Source organism: Osmerus eperlanus, chromosome 8 (genome assembly GCF_963692335.1).
Source record: "Osmerus eperlanus chromosome 8, fOsmEpe2.1, whole genome shotgun sequence".
Taxonomy (NCBI): domain Eukaryota; kingdom Metazoa; phylum Chordata; class Actinopteri; order Osmeriformes; family Osmeridae; genus Osmerus; species Osmerus eperlanus.
The window spans coordinates 8916171-8941170 of NC_085025.1; the positions used below are offsets into that span (position 1 = coordinate 8916171).

Here is a 25000-nt window from a genome sequence, read left to right on the forward strand (position 1 = left end):
ATTAATTCACAGGAAATAGAGTTCTCACTACAGTAAATACTTATTCACAATAAATAGATTTCATCAGAAGCAAAGAAAAGGGCCACACAGGTGGAGATATCGTAACACACGTAAGCATTTTACGGATACATGATTACAGAGACGCTGTGTGTGCGTTCAAAAGGGACGTGCGTATTCTTGTGTGTGTTGAGAAGTAGGGTGTGTGTGTGTGTGTGTGTGTGTGTGTGCTGTGTGAGCTGCTTGTAAGATCGATAGGATTCTAACTTATTCATGACTTATCAATAGCCTGTGTCTATCAGCAGTTGGCCCTGTCCTGATGCCTGTCCTGATGCCTGGGATGGAGGCTGGAGTGGAGGCTGTCAGGCTGCTGATCTATCTGGCAGAGCTGGGAGGAACCCTAATGACCTGGGCAGACTCACCACCAGAGGAATGATCAACTCTCTACAGAAGAGGGGAGGAGGGGGGGAGGGGACGAAGAGGGAGGGAGGAGGAGAGAGTAAGGGGGGGGGGTGGTAGTGGGGAAAGGAGAGAGGGAAGTGGAGGAGAGGAAACAGGGAGATCGGGAGAAATGGGGAGAGTGAGAGAGAGTGAATGCGGGAGAGGGAGGATAACGAGGGAGAGGAAGAGACGAGGGGAGAGGGAGGATAACGAGGGAGAGGAAGAGACGGGGGGAGAGGGGGTCAAAGGGAGAGAAGAGGACGGAGAGAGAGAGGTGGAGAGACGGGTTCAAAACAAGAGGAGAGACTGATTCTCTTCATCCACAAACCAGGAGACGGACTGAAAGAACGGCTTATGTGCTGTGCTGTGTGTACGTCTATATGTGTGTGTTTGCGTGTGTGTGTGATGTCTGTGGAGGTCTACAGAAGATGAATTCTGGGCTGACAGATAAGACAGAGATCTAGTGAGGGAGGGAGAGTGAGGGTGAGACAGAAAGGGCATGAGTAAAGGGGGGACAGGCAGAACGGGATAGAGAGAACGCGAGAGTGTATGAAAGCGAGAGGAATGGACGTGAGAGAGAAAAATAAGAGAGAGAGAAGGGATTGGAAAGAGGGAGGAAGAAGGGATGTCCAGATGTGGCATATCTCCCTAAATCCCCACAATGCACCTGGCTTAGGACACAAATGTCAGTTGCAAATGTTGCACCTGAAACCTGTCCTCCTCTCTTCCCCTCTCCTCCCCTCTCCTCTCCTCCCCTCTCCTTTTCTCTCCTCTTCTCCCCTCTCCTTTTCTCTTCTCTTCTCTTCTCTCCTCCCCTCTCCTCTCCTCTCCTCCCCTCTCCTCCCCTCACCTCCCATCTCCTCTTCTCTTCTCTCTTCTCCTCTTCTCTTCTCTCCTCCCATGTTCTCTCCTCTCCTCCCCTCTCCTTTTCTCTTCTCTCCTCTCCTCCCCTCCCCTCCCCTCACCTCCCCTCTCCTCTCCTCTCCTCTCCTCTCCTCTCCTCTTCTCTCCTCCCCTGTTCTCTCCTCTCCTCCCCTCTCCTTTTCTCTTCTCTTCTCTCCTCTTCTCTACTCTCCTCTCCTCCCCTCTCCTCCCCTCTCCTTTTCTCTTCTCTTCTCTTCTCTCCTCTTCTTTCCTCTCCTCTCCTCTCCTCACCTCTCCTTTTCTCTTCTCTCCTCCCCTCACCTCTCCTCTTCTCTTCTCTTCTCTTCTCTCCTCTTCTCTCCTCCCCTGTTCTCTCCTCGCCTGTCCTCTCCTCCCCTATATCCCAATATACTCTAATCTCCCCTTCTACCTTCTCCACTTACGTTGGCAGTTCTTGGCGTTGACTGCATCGCCATAGAAACCATCGGCACAAGTGTCGCAGGTCACACCCCCATATCCAAGGCGGCAGCGCAGGCAGGCTCCTGTGATTGGGTCACAGCTGCGTGGGAGGGCCAGGTCTAGGTTGTCATGACAGTGGCACGGCTGGCATGAGCCGCCTGGCACAGCTGGCTGCCCATAGTATCCATTAGCACACCTGCAGGGGGAAGCACAGAGGGGTGGGGTTAGGGTTGATCCTGGACCATGGTCTCGTTCCCTGCGCTTTCTGAAAACTGAACACCTAAACAGCTACATACCTGTGTCTGAATACCTGTGTGTACTCAACACAGTAAAAGCATGCATCACACTAACCTGGACCCTCTGGAAAGCTTGTCTCTACCCTCCTGTGTGAAGACAACCCCTTCCTGAACATGAAGATCTCATCAATACTCTGTTCATATGCAGCTGCCAGCCAGCTCATCTACAATCACCACCCAGCACAGCTACATAGATTGGAACCAGTATCATCGACACACATACACACACATTCTCACACAGACAAACACACACGAAAGCAATCTGAATCTGGGACCCCAAACACAGCACATGAACCCACAGACAATATCAAGCTGCCACAACCTCAATATCTACCCCCAGACAATATCAATCTCTTTCTTTCTCTTGTGCACACACACACACACACACACACACACACACACACACACACACCACACACACACACACACACACACACACACACACACACACACACACACACACACACACACACACACAGTCCCAAAGTCTTATCTCCTACTCCCCTCCCTTCATGTTGGACCTGATAAAGACATCCATCCCATCTCTGCTGTTTAATGACTTCCAACACGCTTATCTCCACGGCGACCCTCTATCTGCATGACAGCCAATCGGGTAGTGCCATCACAGCAAATCGCGCTCTGCAGAACCACCCCCTCTGGTCGCTGTGGCGATTATTAATTGAGTTTGTTATTGGTTGTGACTGACTGTCTACTGGGGAGTATGTGTGTGTGTGTGTGTGTGTGCGTGTGCGTGTGTGGGGGGGTAGGGCCGTGTTTAGAACCATCGGGGGGTGGAGGTAGGGGGTGAGTGACTGTGGGATTAAAGATGCAGATACCATGCCTCCATGGAGAAGCAGTTTAATACTGTGGTAACTGGGGGGATGGGGGGCAGAGTGAAAGTCTAGGTTTGGGAGGGTGGAGGGGGCGGGGGGGCGGGGAGTTCAGGCGGCAGGGGCAAAGGTTTAGAGGTGGGGTGGTACATGACGAGGTAGTGGGTGATGGGGAGGGAGGAGGGGGGGGGAGAGGGGAGAAATGTGAAGGTGAGAGAGTGAGAGGGTGAGGAGGAAGGGGTGAGGGTAGGGAGGAAGTGAGAAGGAAGCTATTCTTAACCCCCCCTGGCGCCGGCTGGGGTATTAAAACTGCTGTTACCCCCCTTCCCCCACCAGACACAGTGACTAGCTCACTGACGGCTACCACCAGGTGTCACACACACACACACATTCACACACACACACCAGACAGACATATACACACGCTATGAATATCAGTTCATACCTCTGGCCGCTTGTCCCTTTAAAAACAGGAAACACACCCCCCCCTGCCCCTCACAGACACACACTGCCTCAGAGCTAGGCCTGCACACACACACACACACACACACACACACACACACACACACACACACACACACATCTCTATATCTGTCAGTCTCTTTAACATCAAGTGTCTGTGATTCCTGTGATCCAAACCAAACTGTAACACTACACCAGTGAACACTTAGAAGCTGTCTGTACCAGGGCTGTGCAGAGATGCCACTACCTCTATCTGTTTAACCAACCACGGGATCTGTATCATTGTTAAGATAGAAACCAGAAATACGTTGGGCCTTGTCAGAAATTAAATCAAAAAGACTATGTGAACCGCACAAGTTAATTTGTCACAAGATAAGCCTACATATAATGTATTTTAAATAATTATGTTTAATAATTTGGTTTCATCATTAGTAAAGATTTCCTTATTCGCCTAGTTGCCTACACAGTTGACACTATGAAGCTATATTATCTCTTCCCTCCTTCTCCTCCATCTTTTCTCCTCCTCCTCCCCAATCTCTCTTCCTCCTCCATCTTTCCTCATTCTCCTTCCCCATCTCTCCTCCTCCTCCATCTTTCAACTCCTCCTTCATCTCTCCTCCTTCTCCTCCTTCTCCCCCATCCCTCTACACGTCACCTTCTCTCCTCTACCCCCCCCCCCCTCCCTTATGTCTCCTCCTACAAATCCAGCTCTCCTCTCCTCTATCTCTCCTTCTCCTTCACTCCCATCTCTCCTGATCCTCCTCTTCTCGTCAGTGTGGTGAGTGTTCTGCCACATGTGCTCTCCTTTCTTATCATCCTCCAAAAAATCTGAAGCCTGTTCTCTCCTCCTCCTCCCCTTCCTCCCTTCCTCCCTGTCTCCATCCCCCCTCCCTCCCTGTCTCCACCCCCCCTCCCTCTCTGGCTCCATCGCTCCCTCCCACCTTCCCTCCATGTCCCTTTCTCTCTCTCCGTCCCTGCCTTTCCCTCTCTTGCTCCTTTCCTCCCCCCGTTTCTCTCTCCCGTCCTCCCTCCCTCTCTCAGTCCCTCCCTCTCGTTTTTCCAATCAATAACCTGATTACTGCCAAGTCTCCTCTTGACTGGGAGGCTGAACCTTGCAGTCCTGTGTGAGTGCCTGTGTGTGTGTGTGTGTGTGTGTGTGTGCGTGTGTGTGTGTGTGTAAGCGTGCGTGTGTGGCCACTGGGCAGGCATTCAGACCTCCCCACTTCACTTCAACCACTCCTCTCATCTCACACTCCTCTACTCTACCCCTGACTGTTCCCAAGAGAGAGAAAGAGAGAGGGAGAGAGCGAGATGGAGAGAAGAGGAGAGATGGAGAAAGAGAGAGAGCAGGAAGCTATTATTACCCACTAACCCTGCTGACTCCTACCACAGAGTCTTATTATCAGAGCACTTCACCAACACAGCTCAATCTCACTGGAGATAGGGGACACACACAGGTGTGTGAGTGTGTGTGTGTGTGTGTGTGTGTGTGTGTGTGTGTGCGTGCGTGAGTGTGTGTTAGAGCATGTCCTTCACATCTCTTTCAGAGCAGGTTCCTCAGAGAGCTGGACTGGTGTCAGCCATGATGGATCGAACCCCTTCCTGTCTACTGAACAGCACCTGTACCCCTTACATACACTCACACAAACACACGCACACACATTTAGTCATTTAGCACACACAAACATGTGTGAGCAAATGCACACAAACCTTTAACATGTGCGCACACACGCACGCACACACACACACAAAACCACACACCGGGGCGATGAGTAGACTGTGAAAAGAGAGCCCCTGTCTGGTTGGGGCGGGGGGGGGGGGGGGTCAGGCTAGCATCATCCATCTGCCTGAGAGCCAGGGGTCACATCTGACCCCCCTCCTCATCTCAGGAATTACAGCAAAAACGGCAAGTCTGGTGTTACACTACCATCCTACACCCTCGTAAACACTGCTTGTGAATGCCATCCTTCCTCCAGCTATTCTTCCCTCTATCCGTCCATGTCTCCTCCCTTGTTTCCTCTACCCGGCCTTTTCTCTCTTCCCCCATCTTTATTCCCTCCCTCCATCCCTTTCTTCTTCTCCCCCCGCCAGAGAAGGACTATATCTGATAGCTGGATGCAAATGATATGTTAATAAAGACACCATCACACACGCACGCACGCACACACACACACACACACACACACACACACACACACAGACACATATGTTGATCCATCCTGCTCCGACATGCAGCTTGGACTGCCTGAGGCTACGGGGAGATCGTCTGAACCATCAGATCTGCCTCCTGTGGGTGAAGCTTCGGAACTGGTCCTCTTAGGCACACGCCACCATATGCTGCCACAACCCAGCAAAATAGTGTGGATGTATGTGTGTATGCATGTCAGGTGTGTGTGTGTGTATAGGGTTTTGGCAGACATGACTATCAGATCAGATGAGCACAGCGGCAGTCAGACAGTGATGTTGGATCTAAGCTGCTTAACCCACCTTATCAACTCACCAGCCTTGAACCTCACATAGCACCAAACAAACTACAAAAAACGACAAATGACATAGCCCTCTAGTTATGTCACATGACACAGTCCATCTGTCACCAGCCCATAATAGGAACAGAAACACAGGCCTACTGGTGACGCCTAGCAACCCAGGGGCTGTTGTGTAGAATCAATCACAGATGATCCTAGTGATTCTTTCCACACCAGGCGGAACATTGTAACTGTGGAACAATACTGTCAGAAAACAGTAGAACCTTTTAACTGTGGTACCACACTCAGAGTATAAGTGTATGTGAGGATTATGTGTGTACGTGTGAGTGTGTGAAGAGTGTGTAAGAGGTCTGTGTGAAAGAAGTGTGTGCTCAAAGAGTGAATGTGTGTGTGTGTGTGTGAGTGTGTGTGAGTGTCCTACCTTTCACAGCGTGCCCCGGTGTATCCAGGAGGACAGCGATCACAGAGGAGCTCCCCCCGGGGGTCTTGGTGGCAGGTGGGGCTGAAGCTGCCACGTTTCACCCCCGACACCAGAGGAACAACACAGAGGAAGAGGAGAGCGGAGAGACGGGTTAGAGTCATCCTTCCTCTCCTCTCACCACAACATTACTGAGCCTAGCTGCCACTGACGGGAAGGGTCAGACCTCCAGACTCACCCCCCCCCCCACCCCTGAGTCCCCAGGCCCAAAGATAGAGCCCTGAGGGGGGGTAGGCTGGGTGAGCGGCGGGGGGGTGGCTCAGGTTCCAGCGCCGGAGGAATGGCTGATTGACTGGCTGGCTATTTCAGACAACACAGGATCCTACAGGGCCTGAGGACCTGGGGGGAATGAAGGAGGTGAGGAAGAGGAGAGGGGAAGGGGGGGGGAGAGGCTTTCTTTAGCCTGAATGTGTCAGGGAGGTGGGCAGAGCAGGGCAGAGCAGGGCAGGGGTTGGGATGTATGCCTTTCTTTAGCCTCTGGGTCGGCAAGAAGTGTATGCTGTGTGGGAGTCTCCCGTAACTCTCTATAGCGTCAGACACGTCCCGGTGCAGAGGAATGCTCAGCTGCTGGTGTGCCTGTATGTGTGAGTGTGTGTGTGTGCGTGTGTGTGCGAGCGAGAGTGGGCGACTGTGTGTACGTATGAGAGTGTATCTGTGTTCAGAGGATAACTCTACATTTAGTGATGTACTGTACAGTTAGAAGGTCCAATTTATAGAGACAGGAATAAAAGGACACCCAGAAAGGAAATTGAGAGATTGAGAGAGGGAGTGAGAAAGGGGGGGGTGGTTGCTAAAAGGGTTGGTCAGCGTAGCTGGATAACGTTTCTGATTGGCTGGAATCACGCACTTATTGGACGGCATGTTCAGGGGGCAGGCGCACGGCTGGCAGTCATTGACTGTTCCCCTGGTGGCGTCCCCATAGAAACCGGGGGCACAGGTGTCACAGTGGAAGCCGGTGGTGTGCCCAGAGCAGTCCTATGGAGAAAGAGGTCAAAGGTCAATGTGTGTTTGTGTGTATACATGGTCAATGCGTCAGCTGTCTGTGTGTGTCTCTGTGTGTGTGTTTGTGTGTGTGTGACAAACCCTACGTGTGTGAGTGAGTCTGAGTACATTTGTATGTTGGCCACATCCCCACACCCTAGCTCTTTCTAATGAGGAAGCCCAGGTGTGTGTCTGTGTGTGTGTGTGTGTACACCCTGGTAGTATTGGAGTCCTGTGTCAGAGCTAGAGCTGGCTAATGAGATGAAGGTGTTTCCCTGCTCACACGTCACACACCCGGGATGAGTGCATGCGTGTGTGAGTGTGTGTGTGTGTTTCAGATCTAGTCAAGCATATCGACTGTACACACGTGCACAAACACACAGACACATAAAAAATGCCCACGTAAACACACGCACACACACACACACACACGCTTCAGCAGGCAGCACACTAGGTCTGAATGTAGATCATGACATCATTCACATTCTATTACAGCCTTGGAGGAGGCAGGGGGACCCTGGGGAGGAGTGTGTGTGGAGTTTGTATGGTGTGTGTGTGGAGTTTGTATGGTGTGTGTGTGGAGTGTGTATGGTGTGGGTGTGGTGTTTCCAACACTTGACAGATCAAAGCACATTTTTTTCCGGTCTCTCACTATCCTGCTCATTTAAAATTTAGCTGCACCTGTCTGTAACAGTGATGTGTGCCAGTTAAAGCAGCCTTGTGCAGGTGGAAATCTGTAGCGAGCCGACAGGTCAGACAGAGAGAACCGCACATGGTCATAGGATGTGTGTGTGTGTGGCGAGAGCATGGGAGCAGCAACAGTCAGTATCAGAGGTCAGAGAGCTGTCAGGGTCAAGACAGACAGACCAAACCAGCCCCTGGCTCGGCCAATCACCTCAGAAATAATCCCATTACAAGAAGAAGCAATCAACTCAGATCTGATCTAATTCCAGGGAGAAGCAATCAACAGATCTGTTCGCACAGCAGAAGGGGATGTTTGCAGTAGCGGCCAAGGCCAGTGTCTAGCTTGTCTAGTGCTGTCTGCAGGCAACATCAATCACAGCCTGATAAACACGACAAGGGCAGGTAATCAATGGCAGAGCATAGATGGAGCTGGCGAGGATCAAACCAGGAGTTCTAAGCTGTCAGGGCTGACAAGCTGGGAGACTAGGAGACAGTGACCACTACAAGACTAGCTAGGAAACTAGGAGATATAGTGTCCTCTAGAAAACAGGCTAGGAGACTAGGAGACAGTGATCACTACAAGACAAGCTAGGAAACCAGAAGATACAGTGTCCTCAGGCTAGGAGACTAGGAGACAGTGATCACTACAAGACAAGCTAGGAAACCAGAAGATACAGTGTCCTCAGGCTAGGAGACTAGGAGACAGTGACTCCTCTCGTTGACAAGCTAGGAGACAAAGTAACCCTGACCATTAGAAGACAAGCTAGGAGACTAGGAGATACTGACCCCCCTATGAGACAAGGGAGGAGTGTAGGAGCCTCGGTGTAGGAAGGAATGTAGGACATCTCCCAGCATACCTGACACTCCCCTCTGACCTCGTCACAGTATGAGGCGTGGCCATGGCAGTTGCATGCTTCGCATATGCCTTTGAACATGGTCCCGTTTACCCTCCGATGGCCTGCTGAACATCTCTGCAAAAGAACATGACACGAGTGCGGTTAGAGAGGGTGGACACATGCTGGGGTTAGACATGATGAACACACACAAAACATATAATCCACATGGCATGAGTGGTTAGACCCACCATACATATACTTACTGGTTTCTGTATGGTAGATTCATGTGAATTACCAACAATAAGATAACAAACTCATCAAAGGTAGTGTAGATATCAGATAGATAAATTGGTATTTCCAGTGTGTGTTTTTTTATTTGAGTGCATGTGTGTGTCCGAGTGTGTGTGGTTGTATGTGTGCTTGAGTGTGTGCGTGTATGTGAGAGAGTGTGTGTATGTATGAATGCATGTGCGAGAGAGTGTGTCTGTGTGTGTGATGGTGTTGGGTTCTCGGCAGTAATTATCTGTACTACAGTGTAATTATGTCATCACTGATCAGAGACTGCAGGAGACGGCAGCTAAGATTACTATCCGACTAACGCTATCTTAACAATACCTCTACTCTGCTCTGCTCTACTCTACTCTATGCTCTTATACTCTGCTTTACACAACTCTACTGCTTCAGACAGGTGTTAAGGTCTTTCAACTCAGTAAAATGGTGTACTTGGCTCTCCTATTGGGCTGACAGGAATTAGCAACATAAAAACAACACACACACACACACTCACACACAGTGGTGTGGAGGATATACTGTGACTTCATCTACACCTCCCCAACATGTGTGTACTCATGATCATCCCAATGAGTAAGGATCAAAAGTTAATTCCGTTTTAAACAGTGGCAAAAAAAGAGTGCGCTCATAATCCTACTCATGATAGGACGATGTGAAGTTCATTTCTCTCTGCGGTCAAAAATCAATTTACAAAATGAATCACTGGGAAATGATGTTATTTGAACAAGGGTGGCTGGCTAGCTCTAATTAGATGGATGTCTCGCACAATTTGAAGTGGGTATGCGGCAAGTCCTTTTCTCAAAGGAGGGTGTAGGTAAATCCCTTTCTTCAGGGGCAGGTACACGGCATGCACCGGCATGTACACACAACTACACCTCCGCATACACAGTGACTTCCTGTCAGGACTCTTGTCCTGGAACGGTTCTCTCTATAACAAGGGAACACAAACATGCTAGGCCTGGAAGGTTGACTGCATTCCAGGACAATGATGAGAGAGAGAGCAGGCAGGGCCACAACAACATGCAGAGAACACGCCACATCAAGGACACCACGGCAACAAGCGTGTGTCTCTTAGCTCCTCTGATCCAACACTGACCCTGTCCTTTACTAGTCGGTTATCACTCTGTAGAAAGAAGAAGCAAGAGGAGGAGAGAATAGAATAGCAAAGAGAGCGAGAGAGAGTGAAAGAGGACATATAGGGAGAGCAGAAAAGGCAGATAAAAACATAAAGGGTATTGAAAAGTGAAAGCAGATTTTTTTTTATCACACCATACATCTGTGTGTGCGTGTGTTCTTGTGTGTGACAGAGAGTGTTGAATGGTTGTGTGAGAGGAGGAGGATTCATTCTGAGCTCTGAGGGACAGGTAACTCTCCTCATCCCCTCCACTCCACTCTCCTCTCCTACCCACTCCTCTCTCCTCCCCACTCCTCTCTCCTTCCCTCTCTTCTCCTCCTTCCTCCTCTCTTCTCCTCTCCTCATTACCCCCCCCCCCCTCCCACTTTTCCACCGCCTCGGTCAGCACTAACCATTCATGCAGTGAATCAATGGCCTTGTCTCTTCTCTCTCCTTTTTCTCTTCCTAAACGCTCTCTCCCTCCCTTTCTTTTTCTATCTCTCTCCAATGGAGCAGACAACTCAGTAATAGCACTTCCGTGTCTCGCTGGCCAGACTCTCTCTCACATTTCAGAATGACACCGGAGGAGAACCCCCCCCCCCCCCGCCGCTCTCCCCTTATCCAACTCCCCTTTACTCATACCCTCTTTGCCACTTATCCTTTTCACCCAAGAGTGAAGAAACCTATGGGGCCTGGTGCGTAAGTAAGGGACACAAACCAAAGGTTTCCTGGTGAAGACGTGATGCGTGCCCATGCCCCTCTAGCGTCTGGGGTAGAGAGGGGGTGTTTACCTCACAGGACGTTCCTTGGTAACCAGGGGGACAGGAGCACATCTCCACGGCCGAGGCCCTCTTTCCTGTCACCTGTCTGGGGCCACTTCCTGTCACCTGCTCCCCACCAGGAAAAGCCTCTTCCACACTCACCCCATGAAGCCTGGCAGACAGACAGAGGGAAGGCAGGAAGGACCGTTATATGGACAGACAAACCATATGGTCAGACAGGTGGGCATATATTCAGTCCGAAAGACAGACAGAGGACAAATAAACAGGCTGAGAGATAGACAGATAGAGAGACAGATGGAGAGATATACAGATGGATAGATTGACAGGTGTAGAGATAGACAGATGGACAGAAAGAGGAGAAGAAGGGTCAGTGTAAGGTCAGAGTGCTGGGTCAGGGTCAGTGCCTGCAGTTCCTTAGCCTACCTGTAGATGGCGGCCAGCTCATTGCTGTATGTGGCTCTGAGAAGCAGGCTGCTCACATTGGTCAGTGCCAACATGAAGTCCCGCCTACTGACAGGAAGTCCGGTTTTCTCAAACAGGAAGTTATCATGTAGGAGGACAATCTCCTTGGAGACCTGGGAGGCAGGGTACACCGGTTTTCCAAAGCTCCTGTCAATCATCCTGATGCCACTGCCCTGAAACAGAATAGATGACAGAAGTCTTACTGTGATAGCTGGCTGGTCTCTCCTGGTCTCCACCGGTCTGTCTTTGGTTTCTCTCTCAGCTCTCTTGCAACTGACATGTTTCTCGTTGCTCTATCTGATGGGCAGATGTTATTCTTCTTTCTCATGTTCTGATGCCATGATGTGTGTCTGTATGCACACACACACATCATGTTCACAGCCATGTAGTGTGTCTGTATGCACACACACACATCATGTTCAAAGTTGCTAGAAACAGTAGGTGGACACAAACAGACTAACTCACTCACACACACACACACACACACACACACACACACACACACACACACACACACACACACATACACATATAGGCAACACATATAACCTTTATAACACCTAAAACACTTGGAACACATAGAACACTGTGGAACCATAACTGTCAGAGAAAGAAAGGATTGATTTTGGAACTGCACAGTCATAAAGATGACTGAATGCATTAAATACAGAGAGGAGAGGAGGAGGAGAGGAGGGAGAGAAGAGGAGGAGTATTGGGGGGAATGTGTGCATATAGGAGATAGTGTGCAGAAGGTGATAGAGAGAGGAGGGTGGGAGGGTGGTAGAGAGGGCTGTGGAGAGTGTACATATGCAGATGCAGGATATAACTGCCTGTAATGACCTGTCAAATAGTCTCATCTGACTGCCACACTGCCTGCATCTACACCACCATAAAACCTCTGTCTCATACGGGACAGGGAGCAATAGAATCTGTCTCTCTTTCCCTCCCTGCCTACCTTCACCCTTTTCTCCACTTCTCTGTCCACCTTTCTTTCTTTCTCTCTCTCTCTCTCTCTCTCTCTCTCTCTCTCTCTCTCTCTCTCTCTCTCTCTCTCTCTCTCTCTCTCTCTCTCTCTTCTCATCTCTCTCTCTCTCTCTCTCTCTCTCTCTTTCTCTCTCTCTCTCTCTTCCTCGCTCTCTCTCAACTGTTCCTGCCGACCACATTCTCTACTGTGATCACAATCAAAGAGCAGGGGTCGCTGTCAGGAGGAGATCCACATTGGATTATGTCTGGGTGATATTACCCAGACATATAGAGGGGGGAAAGGAGGAGCAGGGGGAAGAAAAGAGAGGTCAGGAGAGAGAGGGAGATAGGAGGAGAGAGGTAGAGAGAGGACAGGGGAGAGAGGGAGATAGGAGGAGAGAGGTAGAGAGAGGTCAGGAGAGAGAGGGAGATAGGAGGAGAGAGGTAGAGAGAGGACAGGGGAGAGAGGGAGATAGGAGGAGAGAGGTAGAGAGAGGTCAGGAGAGAGGGGGAGATAGGAGGAGAGAGGTAGAGAGAGGTCAGGAGAGAGAGGGAGATAGGAGGAGAGAGGTAGAGAGAGGACAGGGGAGAGAGGGAGATAGGAGGAGAGAGGTAGAGAGAGGTCAGGAGAGAGGGGGAGATAGGAGGAGAGAGGTAGAGAGAGGACAGGGGAGAGAGGGAGATAGGAGGAGAGAGGTAGAGAGAGGTCAGGAGAGAGAGGGAGATAGGAGGAGAGAGGTAGAGAGAGGTCAGGAGAGAGAGGGAGATAGGAGGAGAGAGGTAGAGAGAGGACAGGGGAGAGAGGGAGATAGGAGGAGAGAGGTAGAGAGAGGTCAGGAGAGAGAGGGAGATAGGAGGAGAGAGGTAGAGAGAGGACAGGGGAGAGAGGGGAGATAGGAGGAGAGAGGTAGAGAGAGGTCAGGAGAGAGGGGGAGATAGGAGGGAGAGAGGTAGACAGAGGACAGGGGAGAGAGGGAGATAGGAGGAGAGAGGTAGAGAGAGGTCAGGAGAGAGAGGGAGATAGGAGGAGAGAGGTAGAGAGAGGACAGGGGAGAGAGGGAGATAGGAGGAGAGAGGTAGAGAGAGGTCAGGAGAGAGAGGGAGATAGGAGGAGAGAGGGTAGAGAGAGGACAGGGGAGAGAGGGAGATAGGAGGAGAGAGGTAGAGAGAGGACAGGAGAGAGAGGGAGATAGGAGGAGAGAGGTAGAGAGAGGACAGGGGAGAGAGGGAGATAGGAGGAGAGAGGTAGAGAGAGGACAGGGGAGAGAGGGAGATAGGAGGAGAGAGGTAGAGAGAGGACAGGGGAGAGAGGGAGATAGGAGGAGAGAGGTAGAGAGAGGACAGGGGAGAGAGGGAGATAGGAGGAGAGAGGTAGAGAGAGGACAGGGGAGAGAGGGAGATAGGAGGAGAGAGATAGAGAGAGGACAGGGGAGAGAGGGAGATAGGAGGAGAGAGGTAGAGAGAGGACAGGGGAGAGAGGGAGATAGGAGGAGAGAGATAGAGAGAGGACAGGGGAGAGAGGGAGATAGGAGGAGAGAGGTAGAGAGAGGACAGGGGAGAGATGGAGGAAGGAGAGGCCAGGAGAGAGAGGGAGATAGGAGGAGAGAGGTAGAGAGAGGACAGGGGAGAGAGGGAGGAAGGAGGAGAGAGGTAGAGAGAGGACAGGGGAGAGAGGGAGGAAGGAGAGGCCAGGGGTAAAGAGAGGACAGGAAAGAGGAGGAGGATGGAGGAGAGAGGTAGGGAAGGGGAAGGAAGGAGGATGGATGGAGGGAGGGAGGGGCTGAGAGAAAGAGAGAGAGACAGACAAAAAAAGACAGTGTGTGTGTACTTAATCTTTAGGATTAAATTCAAAACCATACTTGAGGGGGGAAAGCCATTCCACACAGATCTCACGCTGCTCTGAGCTGGAGAGTGTAAGCTGAACGAACTGAAGGACAGATGGAGAGCTGTGCTCGCTGGCAGTGGGATATTAAACCAGGATGTTGTGGATCACAGGCAACATTAAAGGGCAGTGTGTTTAATAACCCACGCCCAGAGAGTACGGAGCCATGAACACCTGTGTAAGGCATCACACCAAGGTCAGTGAGTGGTAATGTGTAATGTGATAATGTGTTTGCGTGTGCGTGTGTGTGTGTGTGAAGCTTCTCTCTAAAAGAAGAAGAAAAATCATTGATTGAATCCTTTATTAATCCCAAACTCACCCCAGTAAAGTGAAGCCTGGTGAGGTCTGGTAAAGGTGGATTACAAGAGGAAGTGGACGAGACGCAGTGATGTCCACAGTGATGTCAAAGTGTAAAGTTGGGCTTTTCTTTTCAGTAATTGTTCTGTGACGTTGAGTAAAATTATTCATCAGTCCATAGCCCTGTTCTCTGATTGGGTCATAGCCCTGCTCTCTGATCCATCGAAACCAGTGTTCCACCTTTACAGGAGGCTTCATGACAACCTCCATAACTGAGATTGCACCAGGGAACTGAAGGAATGCCCTGGACACACACACATACACACAAACATACACACACAAATACACAAAGCAACAGACTGCTCTAGGACTATGGGCTCTCTGTCTAAGGCCCAGCTAATAGCAGCCAGATGCTGTCTAATACCATGACACACATACATACACATACACATGTGCACTAATACACACACACAGACACACCAATGCACACAAACACACGTATACAAACACACACACTCACACACACACTCACACACACACACACAAAGCTCTAAGAAGAACCAGCTGTAGAGAAGAGAGAGTGGTGACTGGAGGCAACCTTAATGCAGAGGCCACACGGGGGCGGGCCAGGACCACCCTGGACCAATCACAGCAGGACCTGAGTAGGTCAAGTCTTCTGTGGTTTCTCTATTCTACTGTGGTTGCTGTTGTTGTCTAATGTTGAGGGTGTATTGGGCTGGCCACATAGTCATTGTGTGTGTGTGTGTGTTTCTTACCTCTAGGATGACATCAGGCTGGGACGTAACTCTGACCTTCTCTTGTCTGTCCGACTTGGTGTCGTAGGACACACTGTACACCAAGACACCTCCATACCACCCCAGCTGCACACACACACAAACATAAGATAACATGATCAGATCAACAACAACAACAATACAAATTTCCGTAAACATTTAAATATTTGGTAGACTTTACACACACTTCCCCAGAATACAACGGAGAGAGGGAGACAGTGAGGGAAGGATTGGGCAAGGAATGGAGGAGGGCAGGGACAGAGAGGCAGGGAAGTATAGAAGAGAAGCAGGCAGGCAGGGAGGGACATGCAGGGAGGCATCGAGGGAGGGAAGGAGAGGAAGGGTGGGAGGAGTGTGGGTGGGAGAGAGAGAGAGTTACTGTCCCGCTACAGTCTTTATAGCTGCTCTGTGTTAAAGCTTGGAGGAGAAACCCAGCTAAAAGTGCCCAATAAACACACCCGTGTGTGTGTGTGTGTGTGTGTGTGTGTGTGTGTGTGGTCTTTAACACCACTGGGGTATGAAATGATTCTGAGCCCACCACAAATCTGCAGCTCTGCTGGAAGGTAACAGAGGTGGAGACACACACACACACAGTAATAGTGAGGATGCATCATTGGTCACTCTAATCAGCTTTTAACAGATATCCCTACATCAAGCAGGCACACAGACACATCCACAAATACACACACATCAAGCAGGCACACAGACACATCCACAAATACACACACATATAAAACACTGTGAATAACGAGGCAATTCAACACTACATTACAACTAATGACTGGGATCCTTCCTTCCTTCCTTCCTTCCTTCATACTCCTCCTCAGTAAGGCTGCATCTCATCCATATCCTCCTCCTATAGATTTGCTTTAGTCCCCCCCCCACACACACACACACACTCAACCTGGTATATCTCCTCTGGTCCACCCCACTCTCCACCCCCCTCCCCACATCCACCCGGTCTCTCCCCTCCGGTCTCCTGCCCCCCCAGGTCCTCCAGAAAGACTGTGTCCTGTGGCGTTCCTGGAAGAAGTGCCTCTCTTTTCCTCTCCACGTCGTCCTTTCTCCCACCTCTCTCTCTCTCTTCATTTCATAGCGAGTGTGTCAGAGGACCCTTAAGATTCATCAGGGAGTGCTAATCTAGTTTGATCAAGAGGGGGCTTGTTCCAGCCAGGGACACAGAGACACGTCCATAACTCCGCTGGCTCTCTGTAGACTCCTATTGTCTGAGTAACTGCTGATGCAATACCTATAACCCTGAACACAACAACACCTCAGGATCACACTACATACACTTCAGGCTAACATAATAACACATCTGATAATCTGAGAACAACAGGTGTCACTGTGCCCCTGAGAGGAGAGGACGAGATGAGAGAGAGGGAGGAGAAGAGAGGAGGGGGGGTCAATGAGAGGAGAGGGGAGAAGGAAGAAATGAGGGAGACAGAGTGGAATTCGAGAGGAGGAAAGGAGAGGAGGAATAAAGGAGGGAGAAGGAAGACTGGAGAGAGGGATATCTGAGGGTTAAGGGAGCTGAGACGTTACTGGAGAGATCTAAGATCTTTCAGGAAATGAATACCAGACTGTTGGCTAGGCTTCCTAAAACAAGTACACAAACACATGCACACACATCTGGTGTCTCCCTGCTAGGCTTCAGGTTGTTGTTCTAGAGGGTGGGGGTGGGGCCACCCACTGGGAGTCCCCCCCCCCCCCCCCCCCCCGCCTCCCCCTAAGACCACCACTGGTGCAGCTCCAGACCCCAGCCACATCAAGCCTGGATAACTGTAACCAGCGCAGAGTATTTGAAATCTTTTCAGGCTGATGATGATTGATGTCAAGATTCCATATTGATCATGTCTGGAACAATCTTATCTTGTTCCAAATACCCCACTCCCCTCCCTCCCGCTCCCCCACAACCTCCCCCAAGGCGGGCCTGAGGCCAATGGTCAGTGTAACTGTTTGAGTTTGAATGTGTGTGTGACCATGTGTGTGTGTGCACCCAGCCAGGGTCAGTGCAACTGAAGCCACAGTGCAGTCCGGCACAGCCTGTTCCCAAATAGTGATGCCGGCTCAGTGTGCTGGCTCAATGTGTGTGTACATGTTTGTGCATTTGTGTGTGTGTGTCTGTGTTCCTGTGGATTAAGAGTTGCCACAGTGTTCTTGGATTTGAATGTGCATGCATGCAGAGACACACACACACACACATTTGTAGTGTCGTGTAATGAAACTGTGTGTGTGTGAGTGTAAGTGTGTGTGTGTGTGTGAGGTACTGGAGTGTGTGCTCAGGCAGCTCTGCTCAGACGGCTTCATCCATCATCATAATAGTCTATTACCCCGGATAGGTCACAACTCTGAAGGAGGCTCACCAGTAATTGGTGCTATTCCTTTACCTTTCTCCTCCTCTGTCGCTCCTCTCTTCTTTTCTCTTATCCGATCTTCTCCTCTACTCTCCTTTCCCTCTCCACTGCTCTTCTCTGCTCTACTCTCCTCTAGCTCTCCTCTCACCTCCTTCTCTCCTTTCTTCTCTTCTCTTCTCCGATCCTCTCCTATCCTCTACCTTTCCACTGCTCTCCTCTGTCCTCCTCTATCTCTCCTCCTCTTTCTCCCCTGTACTCTTCCCTCCTCTCCTGTCCTCTACCTCTCTGCAGCTCTCTCTCAGGTCTAAGTAGGGTCTAAGCTCGATCAAAGTGCAGCCACCGCGAAGCATCCAAAACGAAGAGGAGCCAAGCCAACTGGTAGTCTTCTTCATTAGTGCTTGTGCCGTCCGTCCTCCCTGCTGTCCACACAGTGTGATGAGAGCAGACACATCCATGTGGAGCATCAGCCACGTTCCTCCCTGTCTCTGCCTGTTACTGCTGGCCTGCCTGACTGCTGACACACACACACACACACCTACACGCAGGCATACACACGCACGCACATTCAGACACGCCCTCAAACACAAACACTGAAACATACATAGACACACATCCTCTCTCTCTCTCTCTCTCTCTCTCTCTCTCTCTCTCTCTCTCTCTCTCTCTCTCTCTCTCTCTCTCGCTCGCTCTCTCTCTCTCTCTCTCTCTCTCTCTCTCTCTCTCTCTCTCTCTCTCTCTCTCTCTCTCACACACACACACTCTCTCCCGGCCCCTCCTTTATAAGTGATAATGATGTGTTTTTCCTGACATTAGGAGGATAGATTGTCACGCCTCAAGTCCTCGGCTGAAAACAAACACATCATTTCATGTTTCATGAAGCAAGGCATTGTGTTCATCCCATGAAGCACTGGGGAGGGAAGAGAGGAGCGGGGAGCGAGGGAAGAAGAGAAATGCAGCCTTGGAAGGGGAAGGAGGGGACACACTTTAATGTGCGAACAAGAGTAATACGGCGTATATACTCTTATATAAGATAAGCAGAACACAAGAGAGGAATAGACTACAGCACACATCCTTCTTAGAGAGTGTGCACTGCGTACTAACCTTGTTTCCTAGGTAGTGTGCAGGAGCACTCCAGTAGTATACTTCCCCCAGGTGAGTCCTGGCCTCTGAGTGGCTGATACTGAGCTGGAGGGGCGTGTCTAGGCTGGATATAGGCCACACCCTCCTAGCCCCGCCTTCACTGGACAGGGACCACCCCGCCAGTGACGTCTCCTAGACACACACACACAAAGTTTAAAAGCATATCAGCCACATTCTTCTGCTGAGTTCTGAGAGGTTCATTAATGTCTGATGAGCTAACATCAACACTGTCCATCATGCTGACTATCACAGACACACACACACACACTGTCACATTATCTAACACACACACTGTCATACTCCCTAAAACTCTCACATGCACACTCTGACAGGCCACATACCCTGGCCACAAGATGACATTTGCTTTAGGGTTATTGGAGGTGGAAAGCACACACACATGAACATTCACACAAAAATCCCCAACTCTCTCTGCCTCTGCCAAAGTCAGCCAGAGAGAGTGATTACAAGCAGGGGTGTAGTGAAGGGACACACAAGGTCAGGTTAATTGCAGAGACAGACGTGTGGCTGTCTGTCACACACACTATCACACTCTCCATCAGGTCCTGTCACACCCTGACAGCCCCCCCCCCACCTCACTGCTCTGTCAGTCTCAAACAGCCCCCCCCCACCCACTCACAACACAGACACACTTCTTTAGCACATCAACACCCCCCCCCCCCCCCCATTCTGCTGTCAGTCTCTCCCACTCCCCTCTGCCCTCAGTTTACCCCCCCTCCTTCTCCTTCCCCAGCCCTCCTCCCTCCCCCCTGACCTCCTGTCAGGCTGACTGGCCCAGTTTACTCACTCTTCTCTCCCCTCTCCTCCACACCCTTCCCTCCACTCTCCTCACTCTTCTCTCCCCTCTCCTCCACACCCTTCCCTCCACTCTCCTCACTCTTCTCTCCCCTCTCCTCCACACCCTTCCCTCCACTCTCCTCACTCTTCTCTCCCCCCGGTCCTCCTCACATCTGTCTCCCCTCTCCTTCCCCCTCCTCTCATGCCTCCCCTTGTCCCCTTACAGACAGGTAGAAACAAAGACAGACAGGATGACAGACAGCAGACATTCAGACATTCAGACATTCAGACAGACAAACACACAGGCAGGCAGGCAGACAGACAGGGAGACAGACAGACAGACAGACAGACGGGGAGACAGACAGACGGGGTGTCTCTTACATTCCTATAGGACCAGTGGGAGGCGGAACATTGGCTTGCCACACCGGAACAGTAACACTTCTCGCAACCATGGATACGGTCTCTCTGGAGATCATAGAATCCCAGCTTGCACCGGTCGCAGTTCTCACCTTCAACATTCTCCTGTAGGACACACACGCACACACACACACACACACACACACACACACACACACAGCACTGGGTGGTGAGGGTGTTCTTCGCAGTGTGACAGAACGCACACCTCTGGGAAGTTGTCTCTCTGTACATCACACACTGCTGCTCCACAGTCATTAGACTGGCAACTAGGATCACAAACACACGAGCACACTGACAGTGTTTGGTGTGTGTGTGTGCGAGAGAATGTTCTGTTTTGTGAGTGCATATCTGGTGTATTTGTGTCTGTCTGTCTGCCTGCGTGTGTTGTGTGTGTGGTGCATATGTGTGTTATTGGCTGGCTCTGATCTCCAAGTGTTCTACTCCTTTCCCATTGGCTGGCTGCCTGATCAGGGCCATTACTGGTTGGCTGCTACGTTTGGAGGCATCTCCAGATGAGGATGGGAGGGGGGCGGGGGGGTCTGGTAATTAAATTAGCAGAAAAACAACACTCTCTTATTGTCAGGAGACAATGATCAAATTATTAGGGAGCTGTGCTACATCAGAGACACCGGTACTCACTGCTCAATTCAAATTAGATTTGTATAGCCCTTCATACAAGCAACAGATGCCCACAGATCAAGACCTAAACCCCAAAAGCTGGAAGTGTATCAGTAACCTAGTGTCATCTGTAGCAGTCTATTGGATGTGTGTGTGTCTATGTGGGGGGAGGGGGTGATTACGATGATGAAGGAGAAGTTGTTGTTGTTTGCATCATTACAGCAGGAGTCTGCTGAAGAGTGTTGAAGATATAGACCCTGATGATGGTAATGAGGTAGAAAAGTCTGTTGGGGTCCAGAAGGTTCCAGCAATGAGTCTCAGCTGGAGATGCTTTACTTCCTGTCATCTACACTGGCACTTCCTGTCAAGCACATTAATGAAGCCATTGGCCAAAGATCACACTCACTCGTTGACATCGAGGCTGTCAGATCCTCTAATTGCTTGACAAGGCAAAAAGGGGAGGCAGGTGCTGTAAAACACACGTGTATGCCAGACCAGCTGAGTCAGCACCTTAACATGCTTAACACGGTAATATGAACACGCTAATCGACACGGCCATTAAGAGACTTCAAAGGGAGAAATGTTGAGGAAGAGTCTGCTGATGCTACTAGTATGAGTGTGTGCGAGTGTGTGCTAATCTACGTGTGTGTGTGTGTGTTTGTGCGTGCGTGTGTGAAAGTGAGAGCAGGTGTGTGTGTGTACCTTGCAGAGGCAGGGTGACTGACAGGGGTCCTGGTTGAGGCTGCCTGCCAGGCTGCAGGTACAAGGCTCACAGCTGGGATAACCCGCAAAGCCGAAAGCACACCTGTCACACCTCTGACCCCAGAAACCTTGTTTACAGTGGCATGACCCAGCTGTCATCTCTGCAGGGGTGGCATGACAGTCAGACAGGTGACACAGACGGAGGGAGGGAAAGAGAGACCATATAGCTGCAACAGTAATGACTTCAAATGACGAAGCATGTTTTAAGAAACATTTAGAGAGGAGAGACGAGGCGAGTCGAGGGGTGAGGAGGACGGAGGGTTACCTCCTTGGGCTTGAGTCTGGTCGGCAACACATGATTGGTCGAGAGAGCCGAAAGGGTCACATGAGCATGGTTGGCAGGGGTCATCATCCTCTGGACTCACCTGAAGAGGGGGGGGGGGGGGGGAGAGGACAAAGTTAGAGAGAAGGGACAGGAGAGAAAGAGAGGAAGGAGATAAGGAAATGAGAGGAGAGATGTTTGGTCTTTAGGTCTGTCTGGGATCCTGTGTGTGAGTACTACCTACTTCCTGTGCGGACGGGAAGGAACCTACCCCATGGGGCCTGTAAAAGCCTGGTCGGCAGGTCTGACAGTTCACCCCCGCCGTGTTCATGGTACAGTCCATGCAGACTCCGCCCCCCTGGCGCTCACCAGCCATGTTCAGACTCATCTTGGCGTCTGCTACCGTCTGGTTATAATAACACTGCTCGGACTTCCCATGGCAGTTACATTCTATACACACACACACAAGAGTATGCACACACACGCAAACACACACATAGACACATACACAGCTCAGATCCAGTCCCAACATTAGAGAACATCAAACAGCAGAATAGTGCCATAAACAGAGCACATCATTACAGTACCTGAAGGACAATAACAAACAAACAAACAACAACAGCGTTCTTGTTTTGGATCACAGTCTCATGGGCTGTGCAACACTGATGGAATTTAGAGACGAGAGTTGATCAAAGATGATTTATGTCTAGGTATTATTAGATAATAAAGTCTTTATTTAACTTCAACAGATTGATCAGAGAGGAGAAAGTTGTCTGTCTTCTCATGAGTCCTGGTGAGACTGAGTCAAAGAACACGGTTCTCCCAGTTGGGAGACAAACAGAAGGTCTATGTGAAGATACTGGAACTGGTACTCAGGTACAGACAGGATTCATCTTCCAAGACCCACATGAAGAAAATGTTTGTATGCATGGGTACCGTTCTGTCTAATTCTGCCCATTGTGCTTGAATTGACAAGTACATTTTAAGATGATGTTTGTCTGATGTCTTAAAAACTGGTTTGAATTGATTGGTATCTAACAGAGGGTGTTTGAAATAGCTGGGCTGTAACATAATATTTTTCAATTGGCTGGTATCTAACAGAAGGTATTTTGATTGGCTGGTATGTAACAGAAGGCATTCTGATTGGCTGGTATCTTACTCTCACAGACGTGTCGTGTCTTGAAAGTTCCGGCCATCCAGGACTTTTGGTTGTAACCAGGGCAACAGCGGTCACAACTCTCCCCACAGGTGTTGTCTTCACATTGACAGCTGAACTTCTACACACACACAAACACACACACACACACACATACACATACACACACGAGCATGAGTGACATCACGGCTGGAGGATCAGTTCCCCAGAATGAAGAACATGACACCACATCACAGATAGCCTCAGGCAAGCAGGTGTCAACCAGGAGCCTGGATATGAGACTACTTTAGACAGATGAATAAGTGTGTGAGTGTGTGATTGTGTGTGTGCACTATTTGCCTTCTTTCTGATGAACAATCAGAGTTTGTAAATAAAGAGATCCTGGAGATAGACATTGTTTCTGTTCAGACCAGAGCCTGTGAGAGTGTGAGGAGAGGAGGGTTGGGGGGGGGGATTGAGGGAGAGGTGGAGAGAGAGGGAGCGAGAGAGAGAGATAGATAGAGAGAAGGATGCGTAGAGGGAAGGAGGATATGGAGGTAGATCTGGAGGGAGGTGTGGTTGTTCAGGGGACAGGCCTTAGTGTGAGATGGAGGGAGTGATGAGGGGATGGAAGGCTTACCTTGGTGTGGTTGTTGAGGGGGCAGGCCTTAGCGTGACCATAGCAGATACACATCCCTCCCACTGAGATGTCCTTGATGGAGTAGTAGTACTGGAGACACACACACACCACACACACACACAATAAAATAGTATTGACACACCATTTAACAAGCACAGAGGTAAATGACTGAACAGATATCTATTATACACAGGTACAGACCAACTATTCTTGGACAGGTTCATTAGGTATTCTTCAGGACTTTCTGTGAGTGTATGTGTGGGTGTGTGTATGTTCTGCTAATGCTGGATGTTTATAGAAGACCAGCATCTCAGTCTTAATCAACTTGCAATCTGTCCTCCAATCATACAGACCCCTAGGAGCACGCTCAGTAGAGCCTGGCAGAGTGGGCGGATGCCAAAGTCATCTGTTAATGTGTGTGTGTCTGTCCATGTTTTTGTGTGTGTGTGTGAGGGTGTCTGTCCATGTTTGTGAGTGTGTGTGTGTGTGAGGGTGTCTGTCCATGTTTGTGAGTGTGTGTGTGTGTGTGTGTATTTGTGTCTGTCTGTGTGTGTATGTGTGTGTGTTAGCGAATGTGTGCCGGAATAGAGCAGAATATTCTTTAATTACAGACATTTGTTCATTAACATCCATCTGTCCAGCAATTTCCATGTAATCATTGATCCAAGTTGTTCTGTATATAGGTATGGCTCTGTAGGTGTGGTTCTGCAGGTATATCATGGTTCTGTAAAGTTCTGTGGTATAGTTCTGGAAGTAGGGTTCTGTAGTATGGTTCTGTAGTATGGTTCTGGTTCTATGGTATGCTCCTGTGGTATGCTTCTGTAAGTATGGTTCCATGCTATGGTTCTGTAGGTACGGTTCTATGGTATCACCCTATAGGACCAGGGGTGAGTCTGATGGACAGAACCTCTAGATAATATGGAAACACTAAGCAACCGGTTAAAAAACAACTGGATGTAAACATGTTAACATGTATATGACCCTGAAGCTAAGGAGGTGTTGGCAGGAAACCAGGCAGTTCTTCTCACCCGGCGGTTCACGATGGGGTCAAGCTCACGGGGATCGTTGAGGCCGGGGGTCATCAGTTCGGCATTGAGCGTTCTGATTCGCTGCAGCTGTAGACGAATGTAGCGGGCAGAGGTGAAGTTGAGGAGGGTGGGAGAGGGGTCCTTTTCACTGGGACGATTGTTGATCAGAGAGGTAACAATCTGGAGCGGAGAAGAGAGGATCAGAAGTGGATATAGATGGTTAATAGGTAATAGGCCAGCCAACATTCTAAAACACTTATGAACAAATCTGTAAACGTATATACATTCCCCTGTCGAAAGATACATACAAACACACACGCACACACACACACCCACACACACACCCACACACACACACACACACTAATAATGAATCAAAGCAGCAACAGTCGGAGCCTGATAGACAGGGTTAATAGAGTCAGATAATTACCTCAGTGTGGTGCGCTG

At 50.0% G+C, this 25000-nt stretch overlaps 1 protein-coding gene across 1 annotated transcript in view; it reads right to left on the reverse strand.

Moving 5' to 3' along the window:
• The window catches only part of lama2 (laminin, alpha 2), a 78693-nt gene that overhangs the window by 36169 nt on the left and 17524 nt on the right, over window positions 1-25000 (reverse strand). The window contains 15 exon segments of the mRNA XM_062468089.1: window positions 1746-1957; window positions 6257-6343; window positions 7161-7288; window positions 8836-8949; window positions 11011-11152; window positions 11425-11636; window positions 15382-15486; window positions 18858-19028; window positions 20073-20213; window positions 21429-21589; window positions 21754-21853; window positions 22022-22200; window positions 22910-23027; window positions 23526-23615; window positions 24554-24733. Coding sequence (XP_062324073.1) covers window positions 1746-1957; window positions 6257-6343; window positions 7161-7288; window positions 8836-8949; window positions 11011-11152; window positions 11425-11636; window positions 15382-15486; window positions 18858-19028; window positions 20073-20213; window positions 21429-21589; window positions 21754-21853; window positions 22022-22200; window positions 22910-23027; window positions 23526-23615; window positions 24554-24733 — 2140 coding nt within the window.